We start from the raw sequence: 27099 nt of genomic DNA, 5'->3' as shown, positions 1-27099 counted from the left end.
TGTCAAAATAAGTCAGTCAAGTTGTTTGTATCTCTTTTAATAAGCAGATAAAAATTAACAGAACATCTCTGCTCTGCTATATTTATATTAAAGTTCACATTAAAATACAATATCAATTTCCTTGCATAAATATATTAACATATCAGGCAATAATGTCTGCTTTATGTCTTTGGTTTAAAGTGCCCTACATCATAATTTCCCATTCAGGCAATGCAGATAAAACATGGTAATTTTGTGGAAATAAGGACAATAAAAGTATTATACCTATATAAAGTACACATGTGATGCCCTCTTATCTGCTGCTGGATTCCTGAGAACGTATACAAAGTTGGTTGAATGCTTAGACTAAGTGAAGTGTGTCCACCAGTCGCTGATAGGTTTCCCTTTCCTGTTTTAGGCTGTGATGGTCTTCCACGTAGACTTTTCCGTTCCTCACCACTCTCTCTCTTAGCACAGGATTTGACAACAGCCTCTGAGATTGGTGCACAAAATCCTAGGAAGGATAAAAGCAAAATCAGTCTCATTTAATGCCAAATGCCACTTAAAGCTTGCCAGCAATGGTGCCTAGAGATATGTTATTTTAAAACATAGAAAAAAATCCAAGGCACAAAAACATAACCAAGAGAGAAGCACATGCACTGATTAGATTTACTTCAAGAATGTCTTCATATTGCCAAAGGTAGATATTTGTGACTTTAGATCCAAAAATGGATGCTGAATGGAAGGCTTCAGACTATGTAATTAGCTGCAATCTCTCATTTGCTAATGAAACAAGGTTACCTGATGTAGTTAAACAATACTTTCTTACCAGCAGACACAGGAAAAAAACATCTGAGGATATAAATTCAACATTTAAAAAGAGAAAAGAGGGTTATGGTGCTACTGATGACACTTGACCGAGATGTGGTGCATCCATACAACATAATCTAGCTGCCCATCTGTTAGCCCAGTAGGCTGTGAGAAGCCTCTAACAAAATGAAGTTCAAGTACCTTGAAGTGTTCTTGCAACACGGCAGCCAGCATATCCGCTGCAGCGAGCCAATGGGCACACAGAGATTTAGCCAGTGCCAGTCAGTGGGCCATTGCATCCAGCACTTCAGTTGATGTGATTATGCCTGGAGAGGCTCATGGTAGGAAATGGCTCTTCTGTATGGCAATATGAGAGCTATAAATCCTCAACAACAGGATTTAAGCTCAACTTACGAGCAGACTGCAAATAATTATGTCATTCATAGGGCCTTTTTCTGACATGAGATTCACAATCTTAATGGCCCCATCAATCTATGAAAGTGGTGACTTTGGTCACTGTTCCTTTAATGCTCCTTACACTCTGTTCAGACATAGTAAAAGTAAGAAAAGTCGCAGACTTGGTGTGATATTTGCTGTTCACACATATTTGAACAGCAAATCAAATGAAATATAATAGATGCTGTATTGTGCACGAAACTCGTTTAGTAGTAAATCCTTCTAGTGTCAGTTATTTGATAACATCATATAATTTTGTCACAAAAATTCTAATCAAACTTAAAAAAAAAAAAAAATCACCAATCCTTGATTTAAAACAGCAGTTAATAGGAACAGCTGAAAATATTCACATGTTCAGACAGGGAGAAGTTTTTATTTATCCTAAGACAAACATGAAAGTGGACCTTTTGATCAGATTTTTAATTATTTATTTAATATTGCAATCAGGGAGATTTTGCAACTTGTCATATGTTAAAATAAAGCCATCTCCTCTGTGTGCCTGTCAACGTGAATGCGGCACTTCTGACCCAGTCAGACTGCTCTTACTAAATGTTATGGTGAAGCATCAAAGTGCTCATTTAGACATGACACTGATATGTTCAGCTGCCAAGAGATTAATGGAAAGCAATGCGTGTCTCAAAGGGGCTTTCGTGCAACATATAGAGCCAGACAGTAAAAGGCATTAGTTCTGTTTAAAGATTTTCAGCCCCTGTTTATTATTATTTTGACACTAATCTGTGATGACTTTTACGTAATTGTAACACTTTATTTTGACTGTTAGTCATATTAAAAACAGAGGATATCAAAGCAAGAAAATAATGGTCTTGAGTAAAAAGGAGGTTCACATACTAGCACTTGCTACCCAGCAGCTGTGGTTGAGGTCACCTTATCTGGTCCCGAGTTGTTTCAACCATCTGTGACCTCCCTACCAACGGATCAGCAAAACACACGTGCTGAGGGGACTTATCTCCGTCATCACAACATCAAGCCATGGCTTCCTGACAGCACCGTCTTTAAGCCTTATGTCAACTGCCCTTAGCGTATGTTATTCTTACTTTGCCTCAAACACGGGTAAATAATTAACTGAATAGATAAATATCTACATTATGTGATACATTAACAAGTGGTTATGTGGTGTCTTTGTTCTTTCACTGAAGGATGCATTTCCTTGATTTTAATCGAAACATCAAAAGAATCACTGAATGTAATAAAAGGAACATTTTGTTGTATTTTACCTGCTTAGAATTAATTTCAAATGTTACACAGAGATGTTAAAGTGTCATTTTGTGATATTAATTTTTCTTGTTCATTAGGAGCATTCTCTTTAGTTGAAGTGATGAGTTGTAGCTGTGGCTTTGTATAGCCTTGTTGCATAAAAACTGTGTGTTTCTGACCTACAGAGCTTACAGGAGCTTAATGCATTTGGTTAACACAGTTGCTATATACCTGAGGAGAAGAGTACAGCAGGCCAGTGACCTCATGCTGCACCACAGCTGCATTTCCAGGAATGTTCCTCGCCAGCACGGGTACCCTGAGATCCATTGCCTATGATCCGTTGCAGAGAGAAAAACATTCAAAGTCAGAGGCAAAATGTTTTTCTTCTCTTTTATTATTAGCATAGAAACAAGCAAACATGCTCAGAATTGTACAGCCCTCTTTTCTGTGGTTCACTTACAGTAATAATAATCTGCGTTAGCCTCAGCAGGTTGTTGAGGGAAAAATGCTAACATACTAAGAACGTTAAGCCTACTGTGGATTGTCTTAATTGACTGTTTATTAGAGATTAAGTGGATCTGGAAGTTTGTGGATCTTTCCAGAATAGAAAGACCTGAGTGAGGCTATTAAATTTGGGTAATAGTTCCTTAAGTGGCAAGATAACAACAGAGCTCGGTAACAAACAATGAGATAAGAATATTCACAAGTTTCAGATTTCTCTAAAGGGCTCTGAATGACAAGTTCTCTGCCAATAACTTGGAATGATAAAATCCCATTACTAATATTTACTGCTAAAGTCCGCACTTAAATATTTAGCCTACCTCCAAGATGGCTGCTGACATGCCTTCTGAAACAGAGCTGTTGACCACAGCAAAACACCTTCGCATAGCAGCATGAAGCTCTAGTTGGCTCCTCTCTTGTGCCAAGAAGACCCCTGTTGTTCTGCAGAGGTAAAGCTCGGTTTAGTGTGACTCAGGGCCCACATAAGCGTGAATGATGCTGAAGTGCAATGACAAGCTCCGGGAAGGACACTCAGCCACATAATGTGTGGCGTGTATGGAGCATCCAGATATAGCCTTAATCAGAGAGGGCAGCTTCCTGCTGCAAAGGTCTTCATAGTGGTGAAGCCCTTTGGCTGAATGATCGGCCACGACTTGAGATTGAGAGGGCAGATAAAACAAACAGGATTTTGGCACTTCCCGAGATTTGAATTTTTTTTTTCATATAATGTTTAGATAAATTTACAGTACATTGACTTGGATGTGTTTGTGTATCCCATGATACTTACCTTTTTAAAACAGCTTCCACTTCCACAGCAAACACAGGATCAATCTGTAAAAAGAAGGAAAAGAAATATGAGCACAAATTAAACCCCTCTTGTCTGATTTTCTGAAGCTTTGTTCTCATCAAGAATACCAACAAAAACTTAATCGGACAGATAAAAAAAAAAAAATGACACAATAATTTCTATCAGGAGAAAATCATTCTCTGAAAATCCAGTATTTTCAGAGATTGGGGTCAGGGTGGTTTGGGTAGCCAATCTGATTAATTGCAATGCGGGATTTGCATGCATTAGCCTCTCCACAGAAAAGTCAAGGGATAGCAATCTGGGTCAAAGATGCTAACAAGCAAGCTGCTACACCACCCCATGAGAATTTCGTGCTCATGAAATGTCTCCATCAAATTTGTTTTTAAGATTATGTGCATTAAAATCAATTAATCTAAAGTGAGATCATTTTGGTATCCTGCTGCAATCTGGGATTTATCTTATTGTTAGTATGCTACTGCTGCAAAACAATTTCCCTTGTGGAATCAATAAAGCATCAGTCCATCTCTGTCTGTCTTCAGAGGATAACGTACCAGCAGCAGGATATAGAACACTGTAAAGGTTATTCTAAAAAATGTATATGTTTTCGTTTGCTTTTAAAAACCAAACATGATTCAAATGATGCATCTTCTCCTTTATATAAAATTGTATTCAAATACTAATTTGTTCTTATTTTATACAATATATAATACACAATATGTTGCACACTGTGCTGCTTGATAAAGCCTAGTTACACAAGAGATAGGATGTGCCATTGCTGACAAGCATCAGTGACCTGTATTTCCCTCTTAATGACAGATGTTGCACAACTAGAGTGCTCATTATGAGAGTGAATTTATAGTACATCATTATTGTCTGGAAAAAAAGCATGTTTCATTCTGCCTTTAGTTTGTATGATCAGATTTTACTTTATACTGTTTATACTATTTTATTTAACCATGTAATTAACACAAGGGGGCATCCGATAAGCATTCAAACACATTTGATAATAATATTTCCAATAATAATGACCTCTCTTCCACTTCTTATACAAACAAGCATGGCTCTGCTGTGATTCAGCGTGTGATGAATCACACATCTCTGCTTCCCCTGAACCATTTCATCAAATGACAACAAAGCATAGGAAAGCAAGAAGCAGCAGTAAGGCAGTGAGAATGCCCCTGGTGATGCCTAATTGAGTTGTTTTTGAGTAAAACTATAGCAGAACATACCTTTTGCCTTATACACCACTGCATGAAAGAAAGAACAAATGCTAAATGACTGTACACTGATGTCAGATCAAGGCGAGTCAGGGGAAGAGAAGATGAAGACAACAAACTGTGAAATCAATGAAACAGAGATTGGAAACGAAATGAGAGAGAAAAACAGAGAGCAGTAAGGGCTTCTGGTACAGGCTTAAATATGACTTCTACCAGCTACTCTTAGAACACAAAGGTTCTATCCATTTACAGTGAATGTTCATAAGTTCACTCATTTCATCTGGTTGATTGGGTAAATCACAAACACCATAAATTAGAGCGGGCTTTAAAATTAATGGACATTTTTGACAGGAAGCCCCATAGCCTCCATTGGTGCAATTAATGGACAGAAAAGGACAGAAATATGGTGGTTTGTGAACAAACAACAAACTATGTCAGTAATTAACACCTGCACATTTCCATATGAATCTCTATTTACATGTTAAAGTGACGTAGTTCTTTACATGTCATCAGTCAAAAGCAAGTGCTAACCCCGGGTCAGAAGTGGATCAGTGTAGCAAACAGTGACACACACACAAATACAGGACCACTACTGCTGCTGACACCAAAGTCATTTCCCTTCAGAGCTGGCCCTTAATTCCAGCTAAACAGCTAAAGCTTGTATCTCTGCTACATCCAATTAGAGGCTGCCCGAATTCTCGGGAGAGGTTTTCTAAGGACATTCAACGGCACAGAATCACAATACAAAGGATGAGACATGGCAGGCATAAAAAGAAAAAAATAAACATGATAATAATGATGAAAAAAACACAAAGACCAAAAAACAACTTACTGGATCTATAGTGACTACTTACCTTTGGCCCAATAATGATCAGTATATTCTGCCAATTCTCACAATTCCAGTCTGAAAGGTACAAATAACATGTTTTTTTTTTTTTTTGGTTTTTTTGTGAGGGGAGGGGGAGTGGGGTTTTGAAGAGCGACAGAATTCTAACAAGCAGTAAAGCCGTATTTTCATGGAATTCTTAGCTTTTCATTTTGATGTGTGGACAGCACAATCTCATTCTAAGAAACGGTATGTAAACATCCTCACGTATCTCATCCTAACATTAATGGACAATTGGACGCCCTCTAGTGCCGTCTTATTACTAGACGTGGGTTCTATGAAACTTATGTATGATGAAGTAAAGGATTAAATACAAACTGCTCTTACAAATCAATAATAATTTCCACCTCTAAAGACACGAGTACATAGCACTAGCACACACACACAGACACACACACACACACACACACACACACACACACATCTATATATACACATATATAGTTAACAAGAAATATGATAAAAGAAACATTGCATAATAATAATAATAATAAAAATACTTTTGAGGTGCTTTTTAAAATACATTTTCATTTCAGTTTAACTCATTTGAGGAGATTTAATATCATTACTTAAGGATGAAGACACCCTTTTTACCACAGGCCACCATAAAAAAAAAAAAAAAAAAAAAAAATTGAGTCAGTTTTAATTTGTCTGGAATGACAGCTGTCAAAAGTTGGCCCTTGCATTTTCAATTGACTATCTGTGTTTGCTTTCTCTATTTTCATTTCCAGTGCATACATTAATAAAAATGCTAATACATTTTGTGGTATACCTGAGAAAACCTCAACCAAATAGAGTGGGTCTTTGACTCTTCTGAGGCCACAGACCAGCAGAAAGACATGGAGCTCATCCACGTTCTCACTTCTCACACCTGGAGAGAAGCCAGACACATAGAAAAGACAGCAACACAATATCAAAACACTGCATAATGAACATCCCGAGTACATCAGTAGGTAATGAAAGCAATACATCACCCAAGGTCATGAGGAAAATAAGACAGGAGTGGCTAATATGCTCACAACAATGCAGCAGTAAAATCGTTTGCTAAAAACATTGGAAGTTGGAACTCAGTCAGTGTGATATTCAGCATCATAATCACGCTGCATGAGTGTTTGGGTGAATATTTGCTTATTGAACCCTAGATTAAAAATTAGCTGACCCAACATAAGGCCTAAAACATCATACGTTTTGAGAACTTTGATTTAATCAGGTGGCGGTGCAGTAAAATCGGCTCATTTCCCAGAACATCCAACTCTTATGTTCAATCCTGAGATTAGTCAGAAACTGGCAGGCATACAATTCTGCTCAATGCCAACAACTCCTGTAATGCACCTTACCCTGCAAAGGCAGCAGATTAAAATTCCCATCTCAATAATGCTGCTCATTTAAGAGGGCAACACACACACATACACACACACACACACTAGTGTCTCAGTCTTAAACGCCCAACATGGAAAGAGACCAGGAAATTTAAATGGGTAATTATGATGTACTCCCTTTTTACACAAGAAACTCATGTGAAGGTCGATCAGAAATTACTCCACAGCTGCCACATGTGCAACAGATCAAAAATTCAAAATGGCAATGAATAATGGCACAATGTATATACCATGATCAAACCATCTCAGATCATTATTAGTTAGCTAGCTCAGTTGGTAGAGCATCCATCGCCCATGCGGAAGACCAGAGTTCAATTCCCCCAGAAGACGAATATTAACACCTTCCAGTTTGGTCCTTAGGGCATGATCCCTAATGCTACTACTACCACTACTGCTGCCTAACCAGTGTAAGTCGCTTTGGATAAAAGTGTCTTCTAAATGCCTGTAATTTGATGAAAGTACTAATTTTAAGATTAATGGAAAAACATTAATCCTGAAACAATGTAAAGGTGTGTATCAAATCTGATGCCAGTCCAATCCATCTAAGTTGCCCAAGGGCAACAAATGACAGCAGCATCATTTCTACTCTAGAATTCTATTCAATTCTACAGTCATTTAGCAGACTTCCATTTGAGAGTAAGAACAACACAAGCTAGAATTCAAACAAGATGGGACATCATCATTAAGTGGTAGTCAGACTGCTGTCCAGTCCAGTTGGACCCAGGTGTTGTCATGTAATGCTAGAGACAGTACTTCTTTATTTATTTATTTTTTGTAAGTCCTTTGTTTAATAAAAGATCACAATTTTATCGCACAATATCATCCTTGGCATAAGTGGACACAGCTTATTCAGTACTTAGATGAGCCAAAGAGCTGGACAAATCTTTCTAACTCATTCTGATGAGTAGAAGAGTTAAGCTAAGTGCGGAAATGCTCCTTAAACAACTGAATCTTTAGCATGCTCTTAAAAGTGGATAAGGATTCTGTAGATCGGAGCAACAGAGGCAACATGGTCCTTAAAGGTCAACTGGTTTTCTACCATGACACCAAGATTCCTGGTAGAAGACGTAGACACAAGCATGATAGAGTCGAGCTGCACGCTTATCTGTGGTGGTAAGGAAGGATTGGCTGGACAGACTAAACTCGGTCTTGGACAGATTTAGCATGCTAATATTTGCATTGAGACGACTGTGTCGTCAGGTGGGAAAGTAAGGAAAAGCTGAGTGTCATCTGCATAGCAGTGGTAGGAGAAGCCATGAGAGCTAATGATTGCACCGAGTGAGGTGTATAGTAAAAAGAGAAGAGGGCCATGCATCAAGCCCTGAGGCACCCCGGTTGTAAGCCCATGTGATCTGGACACTCCCCTCGCTGCTTTGATGGATCTTCCTGTGATGTAGGACATAAACCATGAGAGGACAGATCCTGAGATGCCAAGCTCCGAGAGCGTGGAGAACGGTACATGATGGTTGCCGCGTCAAAGGCAGCAGACAGGCCAGCAGTATAAGGATCGAGGATTGACCAGCAGATCTAGCAAGCCATAGGGAATCAGTAATTGACAGGAGAGCAGTTTCAGTAGAGTGGCCTTGCCTATAGCCAGACTGATATGGATCTAACAGGTTGTTGCCTCGGAGGAACTCTAAGACCTGCCTAAAGACAGTACGCTCTAGTAGTTTAGACATGAACGGAAGCCGGTAGTTTTGAACCTAGGCTGGGTTGAGTGTGGGTTTCTTCAGCAGTGGGGTAACCCGAGCTTGTTTGAAGGCAGAGGGAAAGACACCGGATTTAAGAAAACAGTTGATAATATGGGTTACTGCAGCTTTGACATATGCAGGATGTCAGGAGGAACAGGATCAAGAGGACAGGTCGTGGGTTTTGAGTTGACTAGAAGTTTAGAGACTTCGTCCTCATGTAGAGAGCAGAAATGGCAGAGCGTAGCTTGTTTGGTAAGGCCGAGTTGATCAGGCTCAGTAAACTGGTTACTGGTGGTAGCAACCTTTTTAGTGAAGTAGGAAGAAAACATTTCTGCAGTCAACAAACTGGGTGGTTGAGCAAGTGGTGGAGATAGAATTTGGCGAATGGTGGCAGCAAACTGTAGTAGGTTATACTATACTACTAATAAATTTTTTTAAGAAAATCACAGTCAAGTAAATTTTTTCATGAAGACTTTTTCACGCTGGGGGATTTCTCTGCATACGTTGGACTCTTTCAAGACTGTTACGAATTTCCATGGCAATGGAAGAGTTTTTACCAATGGATCAACTGATTAAGCTCTCCAAAACCAAGTTGAGAAAGGAAGCGAGGAGGATGCAAGCAAAATCTAGGTACCAAGGAAAATGGTAGAGATTTCAAACGATTTCTTCCAGCCGTTCTGATGATGGGTAAGGTTAGATTGCTAGCTAACAAAATGGACGAACTGAAAGTGCTAACAAGGTCTCAAAAACAATACAGGGAAAGCAGTATTATGTGCTTCACTGACAAATGGCTGTATGAACACATCCCAGATTCTAATGTGTCTATACACTGCTTTAAGACTGTGCAGACCACAACAAGAAAATCTACATAAGCTAAAAGGAGGTGGAATTGCAGTATTTTTTAACCAGTGTTGGTGCCATCCTGGACAGGTCAATGTAAAAGGGAAGATCTCCACAAGGGACACTGAACTGTTAGCCATGAGTTTTCGTCCAAATTTTTCACCCTGAGAGTTTACCTGTGTTATTCTGGTAGCAGTCTATTTCATACCTGGGGGGTATTCCACGAGGCTGGATTAAGGGAAAGCCAGTTGCCCTGCCCTGTCCATACAGGCCTAGGGTATTTAAAAAGAGAGATAGAGAAAGAGAAAGCTAATCTAAAGCGATAGACGGAGAAAGTTATAGATGGATAGAGAGACAGAGCGCATTCAGGCCACCAGCCCCACGGGTTTTCAGGGGAAGGACCCCACCAGTAGCAGTGGTCTGACGTCGTCTTGGTATCTACAGTGCAATATATTTACAGCTCAACACGTGTTTTGAACAAATACATTTCTTCAAAGGCTACCTACCACTCTGAAATATGTTCTTGTACATTATTTCCACCTGCTGCCAGGTACGCTTTTGACTGTTAAGATTGCTTCTGTTTAGATGTAACAGTGCAGAATTAATGTAGGTCACACATGATAATCACAAAATTATGCATATTGATTATTGGGTTATTAATAAACAGGGCCAGTACATACAGAGACAATTCAGCCTGCTTTATGTAAACAGATTTATAACACAAGAGGAGACCATAAATAAATGAGGACAGTGAAATCAACAATTGACAGCAGTGACGAGCAGTCAGAAGAGGCGTCATGATAAAAAAAAAGAAAAAAAAAAAGAAAAAAGTGCATAAAATAAATAGTAATATTTTCCACTGATCTGTGTTAAAAATTCATTTTTAGTATGACTCTACACAAAAATCACAGAATTTGAGTATGTCCCGATCAAAATACAGGGCAGAAATCCCGGGTGAGACGGTGGCGAGCTGATGCCTCTCCTCTCACTGGCGTGATCCAATACAAAACTGGGTTGCATGACGCTTGCCCATTTCTGTTCTCAGCATATAGCCAATGAATGAAAGAACTTTACAGAAATATTTGTTATACACCATGACTCTCCACAGTCTTTGTAATGTCTTTTTTTGTATGTGTGAGAGAATTATTCTTGCTGATCGTACAATAAAGTGCAGAGAAAAGTCAGCAGGTGAGGCAGGCTGTACTCTACCTCACTTCAAGGGGGCATAGTTGCATGCTGTTGGATGAATAGTGAAATAAGATGCTCTTTTCGTTCTTACAATTGTAAATCTGATTCCATAGGAGTCAGTGCCTCACCAGCTATGAACCCTACCGCATGTCACTGATCTCCATCAGCATTCGTTGTTCAGCTGCTGAGGAAAATGACAGCTCTTGGCTTGCTCTCTTTTTTGCCAGCTCATCTTTTCCACCATCCACTCGTCGAGGCTTCCTACATTCCTCAGGACCTCCCACATTGCCAGGCTTATGTAAGCCTCGCTTGAATTAGCCTCAAGTAGTTGAAATGTGTTAGTGGAATGGCCTGATCCTTAATTCAGAGATGGTGTTAGTTCAAGCAAGGCTTTCACGATACAGCCTGGCTTTCTTTAGCTATGTTCGTGGAATATCTCCCTGGTATGTGAAGTCATCAGCTCTGTCGCTGCTAGTATACAAACAGCATCCTAATGTATTCATTGCAATCTCTGGAGACTTCAACAACATCTCTTTCTCGTGCAACATTACCAACATTCCAACAATTTGTTAGCTGCTCCACCAGAGAAAAAAGCATGTTGGACTTATTTTATGCACATGTTAAATATGCATACAGCTACTCTATCCTGCTTATTTTAGGAAGATCAGACCATAATCTGATTGTTCTCTCCACCTACAAACTAATTGTTCAGCAGCAACCAGCAACCTAATGAAGCTTAAGATACTCTGAGAGGGTGCTTTGAGGCCACAGACTGGAACATCCTCTGTGAACCACAGCAATGCCATGGCCGAGTGCCTGACAGATTATATCAACTTCTGTATTTACAACATCATCCCAACAAGAACAGTGAGGTGCTTTCCCAATAACAAACCCTGGATCACCAGTGACCTAAAAGCTGCTTAACATAAAAAGCAAGTATTTAGGGATAGAGACTGGAAGTTATTTAGGACAACACAAAAACAATTTAAAACAAAGATTAAGAGGTTGCAAGGAGTACCATAGAAAATAAGCTCTAGCAGAACAATGTGAGGGGATGTGTGGTCAAGAATGAAAAAGATCACTGGCTTCAAGTTAAAGGGGGATCAGACGATGGAGGTCTGGACAGAGTTAGTGAGCTGAACGTGTTCTTCAGTTGGTTCAGTTTACACTCTGCTTCCAGCCCAACAGACCACACACCCTCCATGAGCCCACAGCTTTCCTGTCACAAACCTTATCTCTGTCATCCTGCAGTTCAGTCCAGGACCTTAACACAGGCTCATCTCCCTCAACTTTAGAACATACCGTTAATATAATTATATTTGAAAAGCTCCATAAAATTCAGTTGGATACCTCCATAACTGCCTGGATTTATGACAAACAGACCACAGATTGTGAGACTGAAAGGTTGTGTGTATGAGATGGTGTTCAGAAGCACTGGAGCACCACAAGGAACTGTACTCACCGTTTCTCTTCACACTATACACGTCAGACATCCAAAACAACTCTGAGTCCTGCCATTTGCAGAAATACTCAGGTTATTCTTCAGTCATGGGGTGTATCGGTGATTGACAAGAAGCTGAGTACAGAGAACTGGTCAGTCAGTTTGTTAGATGGTGCAGAAACAATTACCTCATCTTGAACAAGAGCAAACAAAGCAGTGTTTACATCCTGGGAGAAGAGGTCGAGGTGGTGGAAGAGTACCTCAGAGTTCAGCTAGATGACAGACTAGAATGGAAATGAAACACAGACGTATCTACAAGAAGGGACGAGCAAGAAAGCTGAGATCATTCAAAGTCTACACCAAGATGTTGCATATCTTCTATAAATCTGTTGTGGAAAAGTACAATCAGCTTTGCAGCCATCTGCTGGGGCAGAAGCACCAGAGCCAGAGATTTTAAGAGACTGAACAAACTGATCAAGACTGCTGGATCTGTGCTGGGGATAACTGTTGCTGCTGGAGCTGATTGTCCAAAAAGATTCTTGGCATCCTCTACACAACACAGTGAAGAAAGTGTGTTCATTGAGAGACTTCTTCAACTCCAATGCAAAAGGTATCGGAGATGATTTCTGCCAGCAGTCATCACATATCGGAACAAGTCACCTGTTACTTCATGTTCCAATAAGTATTGTTTTTCTTAAAAAAATGAAAAAAATCTACTACAACATTGAAATTTTAATTTAATTTTGATTTTTCATTTCATCAGAGTCACACAGAAGTAAAGTCAGAAAATGGCAAAAATAACAAGTAGTAAATTGTTGAAGAAAAACCCTGAATATCTTCACAAAGTTGGTGCCAATCCCTCCAGAGTATGCTGACATAATTTCCTATGTAAGGGACCAGCTTCTGACAAGCTGGTAGTGCTAAACCATTTCAGGCATTATCAAAGTAGGTTTGATGCTCTGGGACCATGAACATCTGCACAAAATTTTCATGGCAATCCCACTAAAAGCTGGGTGTGTTCATGGGAAAGCTGTATAGTTTGGCAAGGAAAGGCACCATACCATCTCAAACCTGAAAGTAATTAGTCTTTGTACTTCCTATAAGTGCAAACCAACATCAGCTGGGTTAGTGCTAATTGATGGCCCTATAAACAGGTTGTTTTTTTTACTAGTAGTCAAACAAGACACATCTCATGATGGGGTAAAAGCAAGGAGCTCTCTCAAGACCTTCGCAGCCTGATTGTTGCTCAGCATCAGAATGGAACTGGTTATAGACTTATCTCAAGAATCTGAGTATTCCAGTAAGCACCGTTGGGGCCATTATCCGCAAGTGGGAAGAAGCATCACCTTATCATCAACAGGCTGCGCACAGTGAGCTCCTCGCAAGATTTCTGACCAGGGGAGTCAGAAAGATGGTCAGAAGAGTTCTCAAAGAGCCAAGGACCCACCCGGAAAGCGCTCCAGAAAGACATGGAGGCAGCAGGTACAAGTGTTACAGAGAAAACGATAGGCAATGCACTCCACCGCCATGGCCTCTATGGACGTTCAGCCCGCAAGACTTCCGTTCCTCAAAAAAAGGCATGTTGAAGCTCGTTTACAAGTTTGCTAAACAGCATCTGGATAAGCCTGTGGAATACTGGGAGAATGTTGTCTGGTCAGATGAGACCAAAATTGAACTTTTTGGCTGTCATACTACACACCATGTTTGGAGGAGAAATGGCACTGCACATCACCCAAATAACACTATACCAACAGTGAAGTTTGGTGGTGGAAACATCATGGCGTGGGGTTGTTTCTCATCTCGGGGTACTGGCAGACTTCATATAATTGAAGGAGCAATGAATGGAAACATCTATCGGCACATTCTTGAGATGAACCTGCTGCCATCCACCAGGATGATGAAGGATGAACGGTGGCTGGACCGTTCAACAGGACAATGATCCGAAGCACAACGGCAAAGTTGACTCTCGAATGGTTTAAAAAAAAAGAAAATCAATGTGTTAGAATGGCCCAGTCAATCACCCTGACCTAAATCCGATTGAACATTTGTGGAAAGAACTAAAGATAGGGGTTCACCAGAGGGCAACCAAAGAATATTCAAGATTTGAAGACAATCTGTGCGGAGAATGGGCAAAAATCACACCTGAGCAGTGTGGGCGATTAGTTTCATACATACAAGAAGGCGTCTGGAAGCAGTCCATTGCAACAAAGGCTTCTCCACAAAGTATTAAACGAGTCTCAGATAGTGTGTTCAATACTTTTTTCCTGTGTTAGTGCACTTAATTCAAGCATAATCACTATTATGGATTGAATCTTGTGATTTCTTTTCATGCGTGGATTATTTGAGTTAATACCAGTGGTCTGGAAGAAATGTCACATGAATGGCATCTTTGGAAATAATATAATGAGAAAAAAGTTGACGTGTCCAATACTTATTTCCCCCCATTGTATATATATATATATATATATATATATAGTGTTCGAACTGTGTATATATATATATATATATATATATATATATGATCGTGTTTTTTGGACGGGAAACTGCTCTCAAAAAGACAATGAGAAACTTTTAATTTATTATTATTTTTTTTAATAAAAGCGGTTTTAATTTACGCAAGACGGCAAAGGTAAGACATGGCTTTCTGATTTTTACAAGCGTAAAGCTTAAATTGGGCCTTCTTCTGCCTTTGATTCTGTGAATCTTGGTCATAGCGAGATGAAACTTCAAGCTGTGGAATCTGTGAGATGTGAGCTTTCAGTAGAGGAGCCGTTTGTTCGTGTTCATGCCGTCGGGTGGACACGAGGAGACATCATCTGTGTTTACATATTTTTCGGACTTTATGTAGCTGGTCTTTGAATTATTTGTTGTCTTAACTTTGTGTGTTGGTCACAGAAATGGTTTTGCTGAGCTGGTAGCTGAGATTCTAGACTTTCTGTGGATACCACACATGTTTAGAGTTACATGTACACACCTGCCGTTAGACCCGGAAACGAGATGTTAACCCCTTAACTCCCGGTAGTAGAGGCTGCAGGTGCAGTCAAGCATAAAATTAAAGTTTAGAGAATTTATAGGCCAAAAATCTGGATAATAAAACAAAAAAGGTGCATTGATGGAAGTTATTGTGCATATTGTGAATATTTCTCTCTCCTCACCATCTAGAAGCTGTGAGATTCTAATCCTGCTTTCTGTCTGTTCACCTGATGCTGATATTTATCACATATTGTTCCTTCTGTTTTTAGAAGGAAGCAGCTTCACAGCTTTAAATTCATCCTGCTGACTTTTTACCTTTTAGTTAGTAAATCCTGAACATTTAATCCTTCTTTGTCATAAATATTTGATTTTATAAATATATATGAAGAAACATTTTAACTGTTGCTGTTTAAAGAGAAAACTGCTGCTAAATCTGTTTATGTGTTTAGTGCAGGGGTCTGCAGCCTTTCCAATCCAAAGAGCCATTTTTCCCTCAGCCAGCTAAATAAAACTCCTTTAGAGACGCAAATGTTACGAGACTTTTCAAAAAGGAAACTTAATAGATATATTTTTAATGAAGAGCCACCATAGGATATTTGTTATTTTTGAAGGACCACATATTTATTTCCATTTTTAGGTTTTAAAATAAAGAAAAAACGTAAAGCCTTTATAAAAAAGAGGATAAACAGACTTTCTTCTAAGGGATGTAGATATTTGTGGAAAATGATGTAAAGTAAAAGAAAAAAAAAGTTCCTGGTTTCCAATTAATGACAAGAAAGATAGATTTAAAAAAAAATTTAGCCACATATTTAGAGGCATTGTGGAAGGTCCAGAGAGACACTTGCGGCTCCAGAGTAGCATGTAAGAGACCCCTGATGTCGTGTTTGTGAACCAAAATTTACTGCATTTTCCTTATATAGCTGTAGGCCTTCTTTTAATGGAAAGAGACATTTTGTGCTTAACAATGCGATTAATCGCGATTAATCGCAGAATATCATGCGATTAATCGGGATTAAAAATTTTAATCGTTGCCCAGCACTAATATATATATATATCTTTACTGCTTTTTAAAGGGACAAACACTGAACAGAAAGCAGAAAGTTGTTCTTCTATTTAGGCAACATAGATTCAGTTAAAAATTGTTTTCTTGTTTTCTCAAAGGTGAATAAAGTTTTTTGTTATGTTTCAGTTAGAAGCACATTTGTATGTATCCACATCATCATGGTGCCACTACACTACATCTAAGCATTCAAAAAACTGGAAATTTGTCAATGTAAACTGCATGCAGAACATGGTATTCCACACTGAACAGTAGCTGGAATGTTATCAAACTGAAGAACTAAAATTACCTGAGTTCCTCAAGAATTCAGTCCAGCAGAATTTCTCAGCTGCTTCTGTCTGGATACCTTATAAAACAAAAAATGGAGGAAGATGACTGATGTAACATTACAATGGGGAGGTTCCAGGCAGACAGGAAGAAACAACCTGTAGAGCTTACCTTGAGGCTGGACATAAATTTTACTGCTCTGGGACACCTTCAAGAAAAAAGAAAAACTCTGTGGTTAAAACACATACAAAAACACAAGTGTTGAGAAATTAAGGATTTATGGGAATGTTTGTTTATACAAATTACATTTGTTACTGCCTGTGCTGCTCTTATTTCATGTCAGACAACAGAAATAGATGTTAAATAGTCTTTGCTTCAAGCATTATTGAACAAAAATACAAATTTTAAGAAGGCAGTAAGGAAAGCAGCTACCAAGATAATAGCGGTACTACAAAATAAATCATAAGGGAGTGAAAATAAATTGACTAGATGTTATCACTCCAGATCCATCTACTATGTGTGGTTTGTGCCACAATAAAAAGCACAGCAGTGCCTCTCAATACCTGTCTTGTCTGCTTTCTGTCAGCATTTAGAAGGCAAGATAGAGCATGCACTTTCATCAATCTGCAGTCTAACGGCTGGATCTAATCTGAAAATAAAACATTGTAATGTTATTTTATGTCAGGACTATAATAGGACTGTGTCTACTTTTGTGTTTGCATTTATTTGATGCTGTCAGGCTCCAACTAGTTCTTGATGTAGTGTAAAATGCCAGCAAAAAAACTTTTGTTTAGGTACTGGTCGATCATCAATCATTTAAGCTATAGTAATCCTAAGACCTTGAGAAAAGACAAATGGACGTATTTTTTCTTGGCACTTGGAAAGATGTTTCCCCTCTCTCCAAATGGCTTTTTCATTAGACGGTGGGGAAATCCACTGACTATTCCACAACTAGTCGTGGTAGTTTTGGCTTTTAACATCAAATAACATTCACAGACGCTGAGGAACGTAGAGTTCATATATGTGAGTTAGTGACGTGGTCCTCAAGGAGTGGTCCCTCATCCTTGATATGCAGGCGAACCACTGATCCTGACCCATAGAGCCGGCTCTTCTGTGTTTTGTCATGTGTTTTATGAAGCGGTTGTTGGTTTCTCCTATATAAGGTAGCATCCTGCCTTAGTGAACTTGATGTTGCTGTCTACTGAGTTGATGTGCTCTGTGATGCTTTGTCTCCACATATATGAAACAGTGGGCTTAGTTTTTCCCTTGTAAGAGGTCAATGATCTGCTTTTAGCCTCCTCCATGTAAATACTCACCACGAGTGAGAAACACGGAGATCCCATGGCACGTCGTGCTTTTGTTTGCTAAACGCCATTTTATTAAAAAGTAAATAAATGGGGTAGTGGAGAGGCAAAGTCTAGCAGAGCAAAGATATGATCAGAGGTAAAAGTTACTCCTGTTGTTTAAGGAATCGTCATGCCGCAGCCATCTCCATGCACTGTGATATCAGTGTATACAAGCAAGTGAGTTCAGTATATTTTGACACTGCTCACAATGATTGAATGTACAACTTAGTTTCTCCTTGATGCAGTTTAGTAATATTATTCCTTGATCGTGTATAAAGTAACTTTGTGCCAACACCAAACAAACAAGCGAGCAAGTGATAGCCTCATGGCAAAACCCTTTGCCTTCCGGCCAAACATCAAATGACCCCAGTGATATCTTCCCTTTATGTACAGAGACTTAGCTTCTCAGATAACATACCTTAATAGGTATACGGTGGAACTACAGTCCACATACATTTGCTCCTATACACCGGCCCCTAATTGTTAACACAATTCAAAAACATTGAAAATGTGCCATGGTAAACAAAAGTATATCACTGATCAATCTATACTCCATGTACCAAACAAGTTTTGTCACTGGCCTTTCAATAATATTGGCTTTGTCTACAACCTCACAGAACGCACTGTCCTTGCTTATCTGGAAATACCTTCAGAACCTTTCCAAGATAGGCCATAAACCACAGTGAAGCTGAAGAATACACGCTCACCACGATATCTCCAGGTGTGAAACTCCTTTGCTTCTCATTCCCTTTTTTTTGCCTTTCTTGAGTAATAGCACATGCTCCCGTATCCATCTCTTCAGAAAAAATCTGAGATGTACTGTGCCTTTTCCCATACAGGTCAATTGCTGCGCAAACACCCTAGATGGCAAAGCCATCTTCTTCAAGATTCTTCACTGATTTGTCATTCTTCAAGAGAAGAATTGGTTTGGCGTGTGAGGTTTCAGTACATTAGCATCATCTAAAAAATTGGTGATAGGAAAAATAATTTAAATTGGCTACACTTCACAAAACACTGTATGAAGCCCATCCATCAAGCAGTGTCTTTGATGTAGGACAGAACTTCTCCCCAGGCATATCATCCTTTCCCACACACCACCATGGTGTAAGCCTACTGGTGGGTTAAAACTCCATGGATTCCAACCTGTGCCATAGCTCCTTGAATCCTGTCCTGATTCAAAGCATTAAGAGCCTCTTTCGTTCTATGTCTGCTTCAAATGAAGTTAGTTTCATTGTCCGAAGTCAGATGTTCCAGCTGTCCTCTCCTGTTAATAAAACAGCAGTAGGGCATTGACGCATGTGTCTGTATCCAGTGAAACCGCAACTTTCAGATGGACTGCCCTGCTTGCCATACAGGTGAATATAAGCTCCATATCGCTTACAGGTTTGACCGTGCTTGATCTGACTGCTGAATTGGGCATTTGTAATTCAAAATCTCCTCCTCACCTTGGACAGTGCGAGTCCACCCGCTGTGGCCTAGATTCCTGATGTACATGTCTGAGAATGATCATAGAAATGTCTGGTGTTTGGAGAGAATGAGTGATGCTTGGCGTCCTCTGGCATTGCTCCTTCGCACAGTCTTCCTCCACTCTCAGATAACCATTTTTCCAGCACTGGGTCCAGTCTATATATAGGGATACTGTCGGCTCACTGTCCCTCTCCCAGATGACAGTGCAGAAATCTCCTGGTCAAATTTCTGATGCTGACCAAAAACGGATTATGGCGTCCTCTGTGGCTGACGACTCATCCAGTGTCAAAAGTGCCACTCTTGGATAGTGGTACAACTCTTTGTCCATCCGTTGTCCTAGATTGTTCTGATTGCTTTTCCTTGCACAGGCCTCCAACTGCTTCCTCAAGCGGTTCCGAACCAACAAGAAATGGCCTTTAACCTCAGTATCCAGGCAACTGCTGCTTTAAGTCTCCTATAGTCAGAGAAATAGGTAATCAGCTGATCTGTTGGGCTAGACATGCCACACACCTTGATGATATTTACTGTTGCCTCCCTTCTGAACTCTTGATCATCAGGATCAGTTGGAGATATCAAACATAGTTTTAGGCCAGTCCTCCTCATGCTTCCAAAGAATGCAGGACCTTTCAGCTACCTGCTGCTGTTCAGAAACCTTTTCCTCAAACATTGGATCCTTTGCTTAGACACTGCAAAGTTTTTAGGCAGAGAAACCTCATTATTCTTACAGGGCAATTTAAAAAAATTTTTTCCTTCTGAAGTACTGTTAATGCTCCACGATTTCCAAAAATTTCAGGTCTTCTCTGGACATTTATTCTCCTTTGTGTTCTTTTAATTAAATTCTTGATTGTACTGCTTGACCACATTTTCGTTGAGCTTACACACGGCAATCCTACTCACAACAGCCAATGGCAGCCTGCCTCTGAAGCACCACCATTAGCGATCTGTGGGCCATTGACCACACATCCCTGCACCGTCCGGATAGCATACGGACCATTTCCACACTTATTAATGACCCCCATGGTTCTAGTATCTGAGGGCACTGGTACCAATCACAGGTTGATGTTTGCATTTATATTCGGGGTGTTAACTTGAGACATTTTGCCAGGTCTTCAGGTCTAAACGTGTTATAAATGGTGACTGGCATTTTTTGTCTGTGTGAGAACTTGTGGAGAATATGAAAATCATTATTGTTCCGACCAGAAACCTTGAACCATTCAATGAATAAGCTGGAATGTTTGTTGCCCCATTGTGCGCAACAGAAAGATTGTTTTTCTTCTGTAATAATTAATCTCTGCATTAGATGTTCTGAGCAAAATGTAGCTGAAGTTCTTTAGTCCAAAAAGGCATAAGTTTTTATAAGATTTTCCTTGTGCTTCTAACTTTCACAGGTATGATGGATAAACACACACTGGTCCTGATTATATGTCCACATGTTTTAGATGAAGTTGGCTGGTTAGACGTTTCCTGAAGCTCTGATGCTGATTGCCTTTTAATATGCAGTACAGTGGGATAGGTTTTGCCACATACTTTACATGTCAAGCACTTGACACATTCACGACTCATGTGTCCCAAACATACAGTACACATGCAAAACAAACCCCTTTCCCCCTCAACAACTGAATCTTTTCCTTGTACTTCTTTCCCTTGAAATGGTTGCACTCGTCCAAAAAATTGCTGAGACCACAGCAAAGGCATCCAGCTTTCTCAGCGTTCTTTGGATTTAATGTAGGCTCTTTAACTCCCTCAGGAGTTTCCATTGTTGTTACTGTGGTGGCCACAACTTTCCTTTTATTCGGTTTCTGGTTACGATTTAAAACCAGTAAAAGTCTTGATCCAGCAACACCAGGTGGATCCTGTATTTACCAAAGGATCAGAAAGAATGCTGACACGACGTTCAATAAACATGACCAGATCAATGAGGCAAGCTGGCTGATTAGTTGTCTCCATTATGTTGTGAACAATGTCCTCCAGTGCTCCCTCATTTTAAATGGCAACTTTGATATAATAGTTATCATTTTTATTGGCATATCCAGTTCCTGCATGTACTGGAGCTCCTCCATCACACTGCAGCATCCCTTCAAGAACAAGGCATAAGCTCAGAGTGCCTTTATGTCCTCAGATTTTATTACTTGCCACGCTAAAGCCTTTTCATATAAAGCGCTTGCAATTTTGTGTTGCTTTTTAAATGTTTTTGCAGAAGATCCTTTGCCACTGCATAGGCTATGCTTCAGAGCCATGTGTTGGCAGCTTTGCACCAATTCAAGGGGACTGCCCTCAGGTGAACTGTTCTAAATAGTACAAGCAGTCCATTTTCTTTGCCTTTTCCCCACTCCTTGTTCAAAAGCTTTGATGAATGCTTTGTAATTGGAGAGGATCTTCATCAAATGTTGGAATATCTCGTGGTGCAAGTGTGATCAAATGCTACTGCTGCACCAGAGCTTCTGGTATTTTATTTTGCCTGTGCTTAACAGTAAGGATATGGCTGATTTGGACTGATTTGTCAAGTTTGTAGGTTGAGCAGATGTTGATTGATGTTGAAAATGCTGTGATTTTCACCAGATTTTCCCAAGATATTTTCCTGTTGTAATTTATCGTGACTGCACTGGTGCCTTGATCCCGCTTCAACCCATTGCTCAGTTTCCTTTGGTTGCATGTCCTTAGATATACCTTTGTTTGGTAATGATGACCATCTTGTTGGATCTCTTTGTTGCATGGTTTGCCATGCTTCAGGATGATATTCCCTTGCCATCGGCTTTAACATCTTGATGGATTCAGTTTTTTTTTGTCTCCCTTTCCAGAAAGGAATTCATTCCATTGCTGGAACCTTAAGAAGAACCTCCCTTATCTGAAGCTTGTAGTACAGCCAACTTAGCTGTGGATGCAGCTATGTCAGCTTCCAAATCAAGCTGCTCTCGTCTCCTCCCGGTTGGTGTTTCTGCTCCTCCAAAACATGCTTGTCTGTTAAAGCTGCCTTTTCTGAGGAACATTTGTCTTAAATTGTTCCACAATTTTTTAATGCAGTTTGCCGTAGATAGGTGAACTTTTGCCCATCTTTACATCTGAGAAGCTCTGCCTCTCTGAAATGCTCCTTCTATATTCAGTCATTGCCACTAAACTGCCCGCTAACTAAACTCATCAATTGTCAAATGCTCCTCCAGCTGTTGTAGAATTATGCCAGTTATAATTCCAGCCTTTTTGCTGCACCTGATCAACCTTTTTTTAGATGTATTGCTGAAATTTCACTTTTGTTTTACAGAAACAATATAAAAAAATTTACACATTTAATGCATCCGCAGTATCTGCCATTAATGACAAGACATGGAGGTGTCTAATAAAAGGTGAGTCGGCTGGCTCTATGAATGGATTTGAGGGCGTCACACCCAAACTTTTCCTGGTGAGAGGGTTCAACACCTGCACTTTTCCTGCATTTACTCTGGTCAACTAGTCCAAACCAGAGTCCAGACTAAACATGGAGAAGCAGCATTTAGCTGTTATGCTGCAAACAAGTGGAACAAACTGCCAGTGGAGATTAAACTTTCACCAAATGTAGACTTTTAAATCCAGGTTAAAAACATTTCTTTTCTCATGCGCTTATGCATGAAATCTGCATGGAAACTTTTTAACTTATCTTGCTTTTAATCATTTTAATGTAATTTATTATTTTATTGTGATTATGTGTTGATGCCTTTTACTATTTCTAAATATCTGTAATGATCTGGCATTCCCACGATGACTGATCAGCTGTGCAGATGTGAAATGAACACAGCAGCATACTCTCTTTTCTGTTTTTCTTACTTCTTACTAAATCTTTGATGGCACAGCTCATTTACAGCTTAGTGTAACACTTTAAACATATTTGTGAGCAAATATCTTAAAATTGAAGCTTTATCTTGACTAAACTACTACAGTTAGTTATCCAAAAAAGATTAATTTCATACCAAGAAAAGTTCTGCCTCTTCTTTCAGTCTGTCAGTGAATGCAACAGCAAACCTTATTGGGAAAAAAAAAATTCATTACCACAGCTTTAAGCACAGACAGTTCAGCAAAACAAGAATTTTTATTAGAGAGAGCAAATTTTAGCAGTTTTATAAGAAATGACGATTTTGACAAAAGAGGGGGGGAAAAGCAGCAATAATGACAGAAGACAAAAGCCTAAAGGCTTAGAAAGAGAGCAGAATAAGTGCTTGTGGCTCAGCAGCAAAGGGTTTTAGGATGAATACATAAAGAATACAATGAAAACAACAAGAGTGAAGATAATATAGAGCAAAAGACAGTGGGGGACATTCATTTGCATGTGTGGGAGTGCATTGTTAAATGGGCCAACAGGCTTTGTGTGGTGACTGAATTTCATGATCAAGGTTTGTGAGATGAGGCACAAACAGTGGGAGGTGCATAGATTGAGATGTCTGAAGTTGCAGGAGCTGGATCTCTCCATTTCTCCCAGAAGGCAATTATGCCCTTAGACATACTAAATAAATATCCTATACCATTTCTTTTCATTATAATACAACGAGATGCAGTCTGATTTTAGTTCAGAGGACTTGGTATTGAATTAATTGAATTAAAAGAGGGGAGGAGTGAGCACGCAACCTGCACAGCTGGAGATTTCGTGCATATGCTCAACTTTATGCTCTACATCAGGCACAGGAAGCAGCTGAGAGATCCAGACCCAATGGTTAAATGAATAACTGATAGCAGCTATATTTTTTAGGAACAATTCTGATAATGGAAAAATTAGCTTGTAATAAGTTGGTAACTATGTCGGATTGTTAGTATGATCAAAACAAAGCAAAAAAAAAAAAAAAAAAAAAAAAAAAAAAAAATCAACACACTTAATAATATCAGAAATTGTCTTGATTTCAACAGAAGAATGTGAATCAAGATATTTAAGGGGTCGTGTTTACTTCCTGCTCGCACTTCGAGATGGCAACAGCTGAATCAAACTTCTATAAAAGGAATTTTGTAAAACAGGTTATTGTACATATGTATGTTATGTATAAAAATGTTGACAAATCAGTGAACAAATACTTTAATAATGTATCATTTCGTCAAACAAATGCGACTGGGCTTTTGTATTAATATTACTTTGTCACAGCAGAATAAGCAGAGGTATAATTACTGTAATAGGGGTTTTCCCTTCAACTTTAATTCAAAGAAAGCCAAAAACAAAACATTTACAGTCACTGCGATGTGTTGAATCAGACTAAAAGTAATGTGCATAGTCAAGCTGAACTTCTTTGGAATAAAGTATTTTAAAATAGTAGTTAACAGCAATGTCACCTGGCTTTCAGCAGCACCTGCTCCATAACCACACGCTTCTGTTCAACTTTCACATCTTCATTTATGTCTGTTCCACCAAAAATTACACCAAAGGGCACTTGGACATCTATAATGAAGAGCAAAAAAAAAAAAAAAAAACTGAAACTAGTGGCATTTATGGGATGCATAGCTGTATATTTGCACTTGAATGTAAATTTTAATGAGCACAAGTAAGTGGATGTTATAAAATTTGGTAGGTTTATAAAGTGATGAACAGCGAACTTAGTTACCCAACAGAAGCCTGCCAGCTCTGAACAGATGAATGGCCAATGCAGCCTCAAATGTCGGACTTCGAGATAGTAGATTTGCCACATCTGGCAGGAGACTGAAATTCTCCTGCATCTCTGAGCTCACAAGTATGTCCTGCTGATTCAAGATGAGACCTAAAATAAAACAAAACACACATTACTACAGATAGATAGGAGCAGTAAAATGTCAAGAGGAGTAGTTCAAACAAGAGAGTCTCTGGGTAGGTCAGCCTGTCACCCTGGACAGGGTCAGCAGTCAATGCAAATACATGTACTTGAATTTAATTTAGCATTTTCATTTATACCTCTTTTATCTTCTGCTCACTACCATATATTTTACTTCAGTACATTACAGTCTTTCTTCAAAGTTTGTTTTCAAAATTGAGATATTTATAGTAAAAAGTAAATTAAATTAGTCAAAATGAGGTGTTTTGTTAATGTGACAATTAGTAAGTTAATAATCAGTCCAATAAAAGTCAAACTGGGAAAAATATTTTAATAAAAAAATTCTGTCAACTTGTAATATGTCTCAAATTTTTTTTAATTCATACAAGGAAAACATGCAAATAGTTTAAGAAAATCAGCAGATTTATCCTTGATTAGGAAGAAATCGCTAGTTTAAGATGAGCTACGTTGAACACAACAAACCAGCCTTTTCATTAAAGTAAAAAAAAATGGTGTGTAAGATAACAGCTGATGAAATGGATTTAATGACAAAAAATAAATTAATAAATAATGGGAACAATCCACATATAGAACCGGTGTGGTAAACTAGCTTGCAACATAAATCTCAGGCGATCTTATGACACCAGCGTTGTCTATTTCCATTGCAATACAATGTAAAATTATGTCTTTTTTTTGACCTGATGTAGTATGTAGTTCCGCTTAAGTAAAGGATGTGACTACTTCCTCCAAATATGGTTAAGAGATAGATCGCATGCTTGAGCAAAGTTACTGTGCTAAATCCATGGCTGAGGGAGGCATGGTGGATTATCAGCCGATTCAGCAGCATAGTTAGGAGTCTCCTCTTAAAAAAAGAAGTCAGTTTTATTGCACTGGTTCACAGTTAACTGTACAGCTAAACACAAGTCTATGACTAATGAATGAGCCATAACAACGCTACAGTCAACTATCCTTCACACTAGTATAAATTACCTTATTCTCTCGGCTGTAGTGTGATTCCCCAGTTTTCGGGCTGAGACAGGCAAGAAAGAGTAATTTCATATCGCCACTAAAGGCTGCTCTGACAAGCTAACTTATTATAACGAGAGTGGCACTACACAGTAGGCAGGACCTGAGTGTCAGTTGTCTCGCTAAAATGAACATATTTCCTGGATCCATGCCCGTAACTTTACACGTAAGGCAAAGCTAACAACTTGCTACATCACGACTATCTCAACTTGGCACTGCACCACGCTAAAAATGTTTACAAGTCCGTCTCGTATATTACTCCCTGGAAACAAATGGTGGTGGTGGTTGGATAAGTGCTGGGTCGTTTTAGTTTTAGCTTGTGATAGTGGTTTTAATATCTAGTGCTAAAGCCATTAGGAGTACACCCTTCTTTTTAGAGAGTTATGTGACGCTGTGTTCTCCTGTCAGTAAAAATTAAAACCCTACCACACTAGCACTTCCTCATTTCGATGGTAGACCGCATGCGTGAACAGAACTAACTTCCAAATCATATGGATAGACCACGGACCGTACTCTTTTCATAGGGCGCGTCGCTTGTGTTTTAGTTATAGATCTTATCCAGCAACGCTAATTGTGACAGTTGTAATGAGCTGTATGTCACGCGATAGTACTGTGACACTGTTTTGTTTTTTGTTGACTTCCACTTCAGTTCAGATAAAGTATCATACTGACGGCAAAACAAACTAGATATTTGAACGGTTAACATCAACTAAATTATCTGAGGTCACTGAAGATTACTGACAAGTGTTTCAGTATTTAAAGGTAATGTAAACCAAACACTCAACTATCGTTGTGCTACTGTTAGCTTAATGTTTGT

At 39.1% G+C, this 27099-nt stretch overlaps 2 protein-coding genes across 2 annotated transcripts in view; one reads left to right on the top strand and one right to left on the bottom strand.

The window, feature by feature from the left end:
- Positions 1–7: 7 nt before the first annotated feature.
- On the bottom strand, positions 8–26716 carry glt1d1 (glycosyltransferase 1 domain containing 1). The gene is given in 14 exon segments (XM_041998547.1): positions 8–493; positions 2692–2790; positions 3282–3402; positions 3749–3792; positions 5841–5890; positions 6645–6743; positions 16734–16790; positions 16883–16919; positions 23463–23514; positions 24805–24910; positions 25074–25179; positions 25181–25226; positions 26247–26275; positions 26277–26716. Coding segments are annotated over 14 exon segments (1038 nt in total). The 5' UTR covers positions 26316–26716; the 3' UTR covers positions 8–340.
- An 87-nt stretch (positions 26717–26803) lies between these two features.
- The window catches only part of slc15a4 (solute carrier family 15 member 4), a 32870-nt gene continuing 32574 nt past the window's right edge, over positions 26804–27099 (top strand). The window contains 1 exon segment of the mRNA XM_041998546.1: positions 26804–27044. The gene's annotated coding sequence lies outside the window, so the exon portion shown is untranslated.

The sequence above is a fragment of the Melanotaenia boesemani genome, chromosome 11, assembly GCF_017639745.1.
Source record: "Melanotaenia boesemani isolate fMelBoe1 chromosome 11, fMelBoe1.pri, whole genome shotgun sequence".
Taxonomy (NCBI): Eukaryota; Metazoa; Chordata; class Actinopteri; order Atheriniformes; family Melanotaeniidae; genus Melanotaenia; species Melanotaenia boesemani.
Note: the sequence above shows the minus strand (reverse complement) of the source record. Positions and strands in the feature narration are given on the sequence as shown.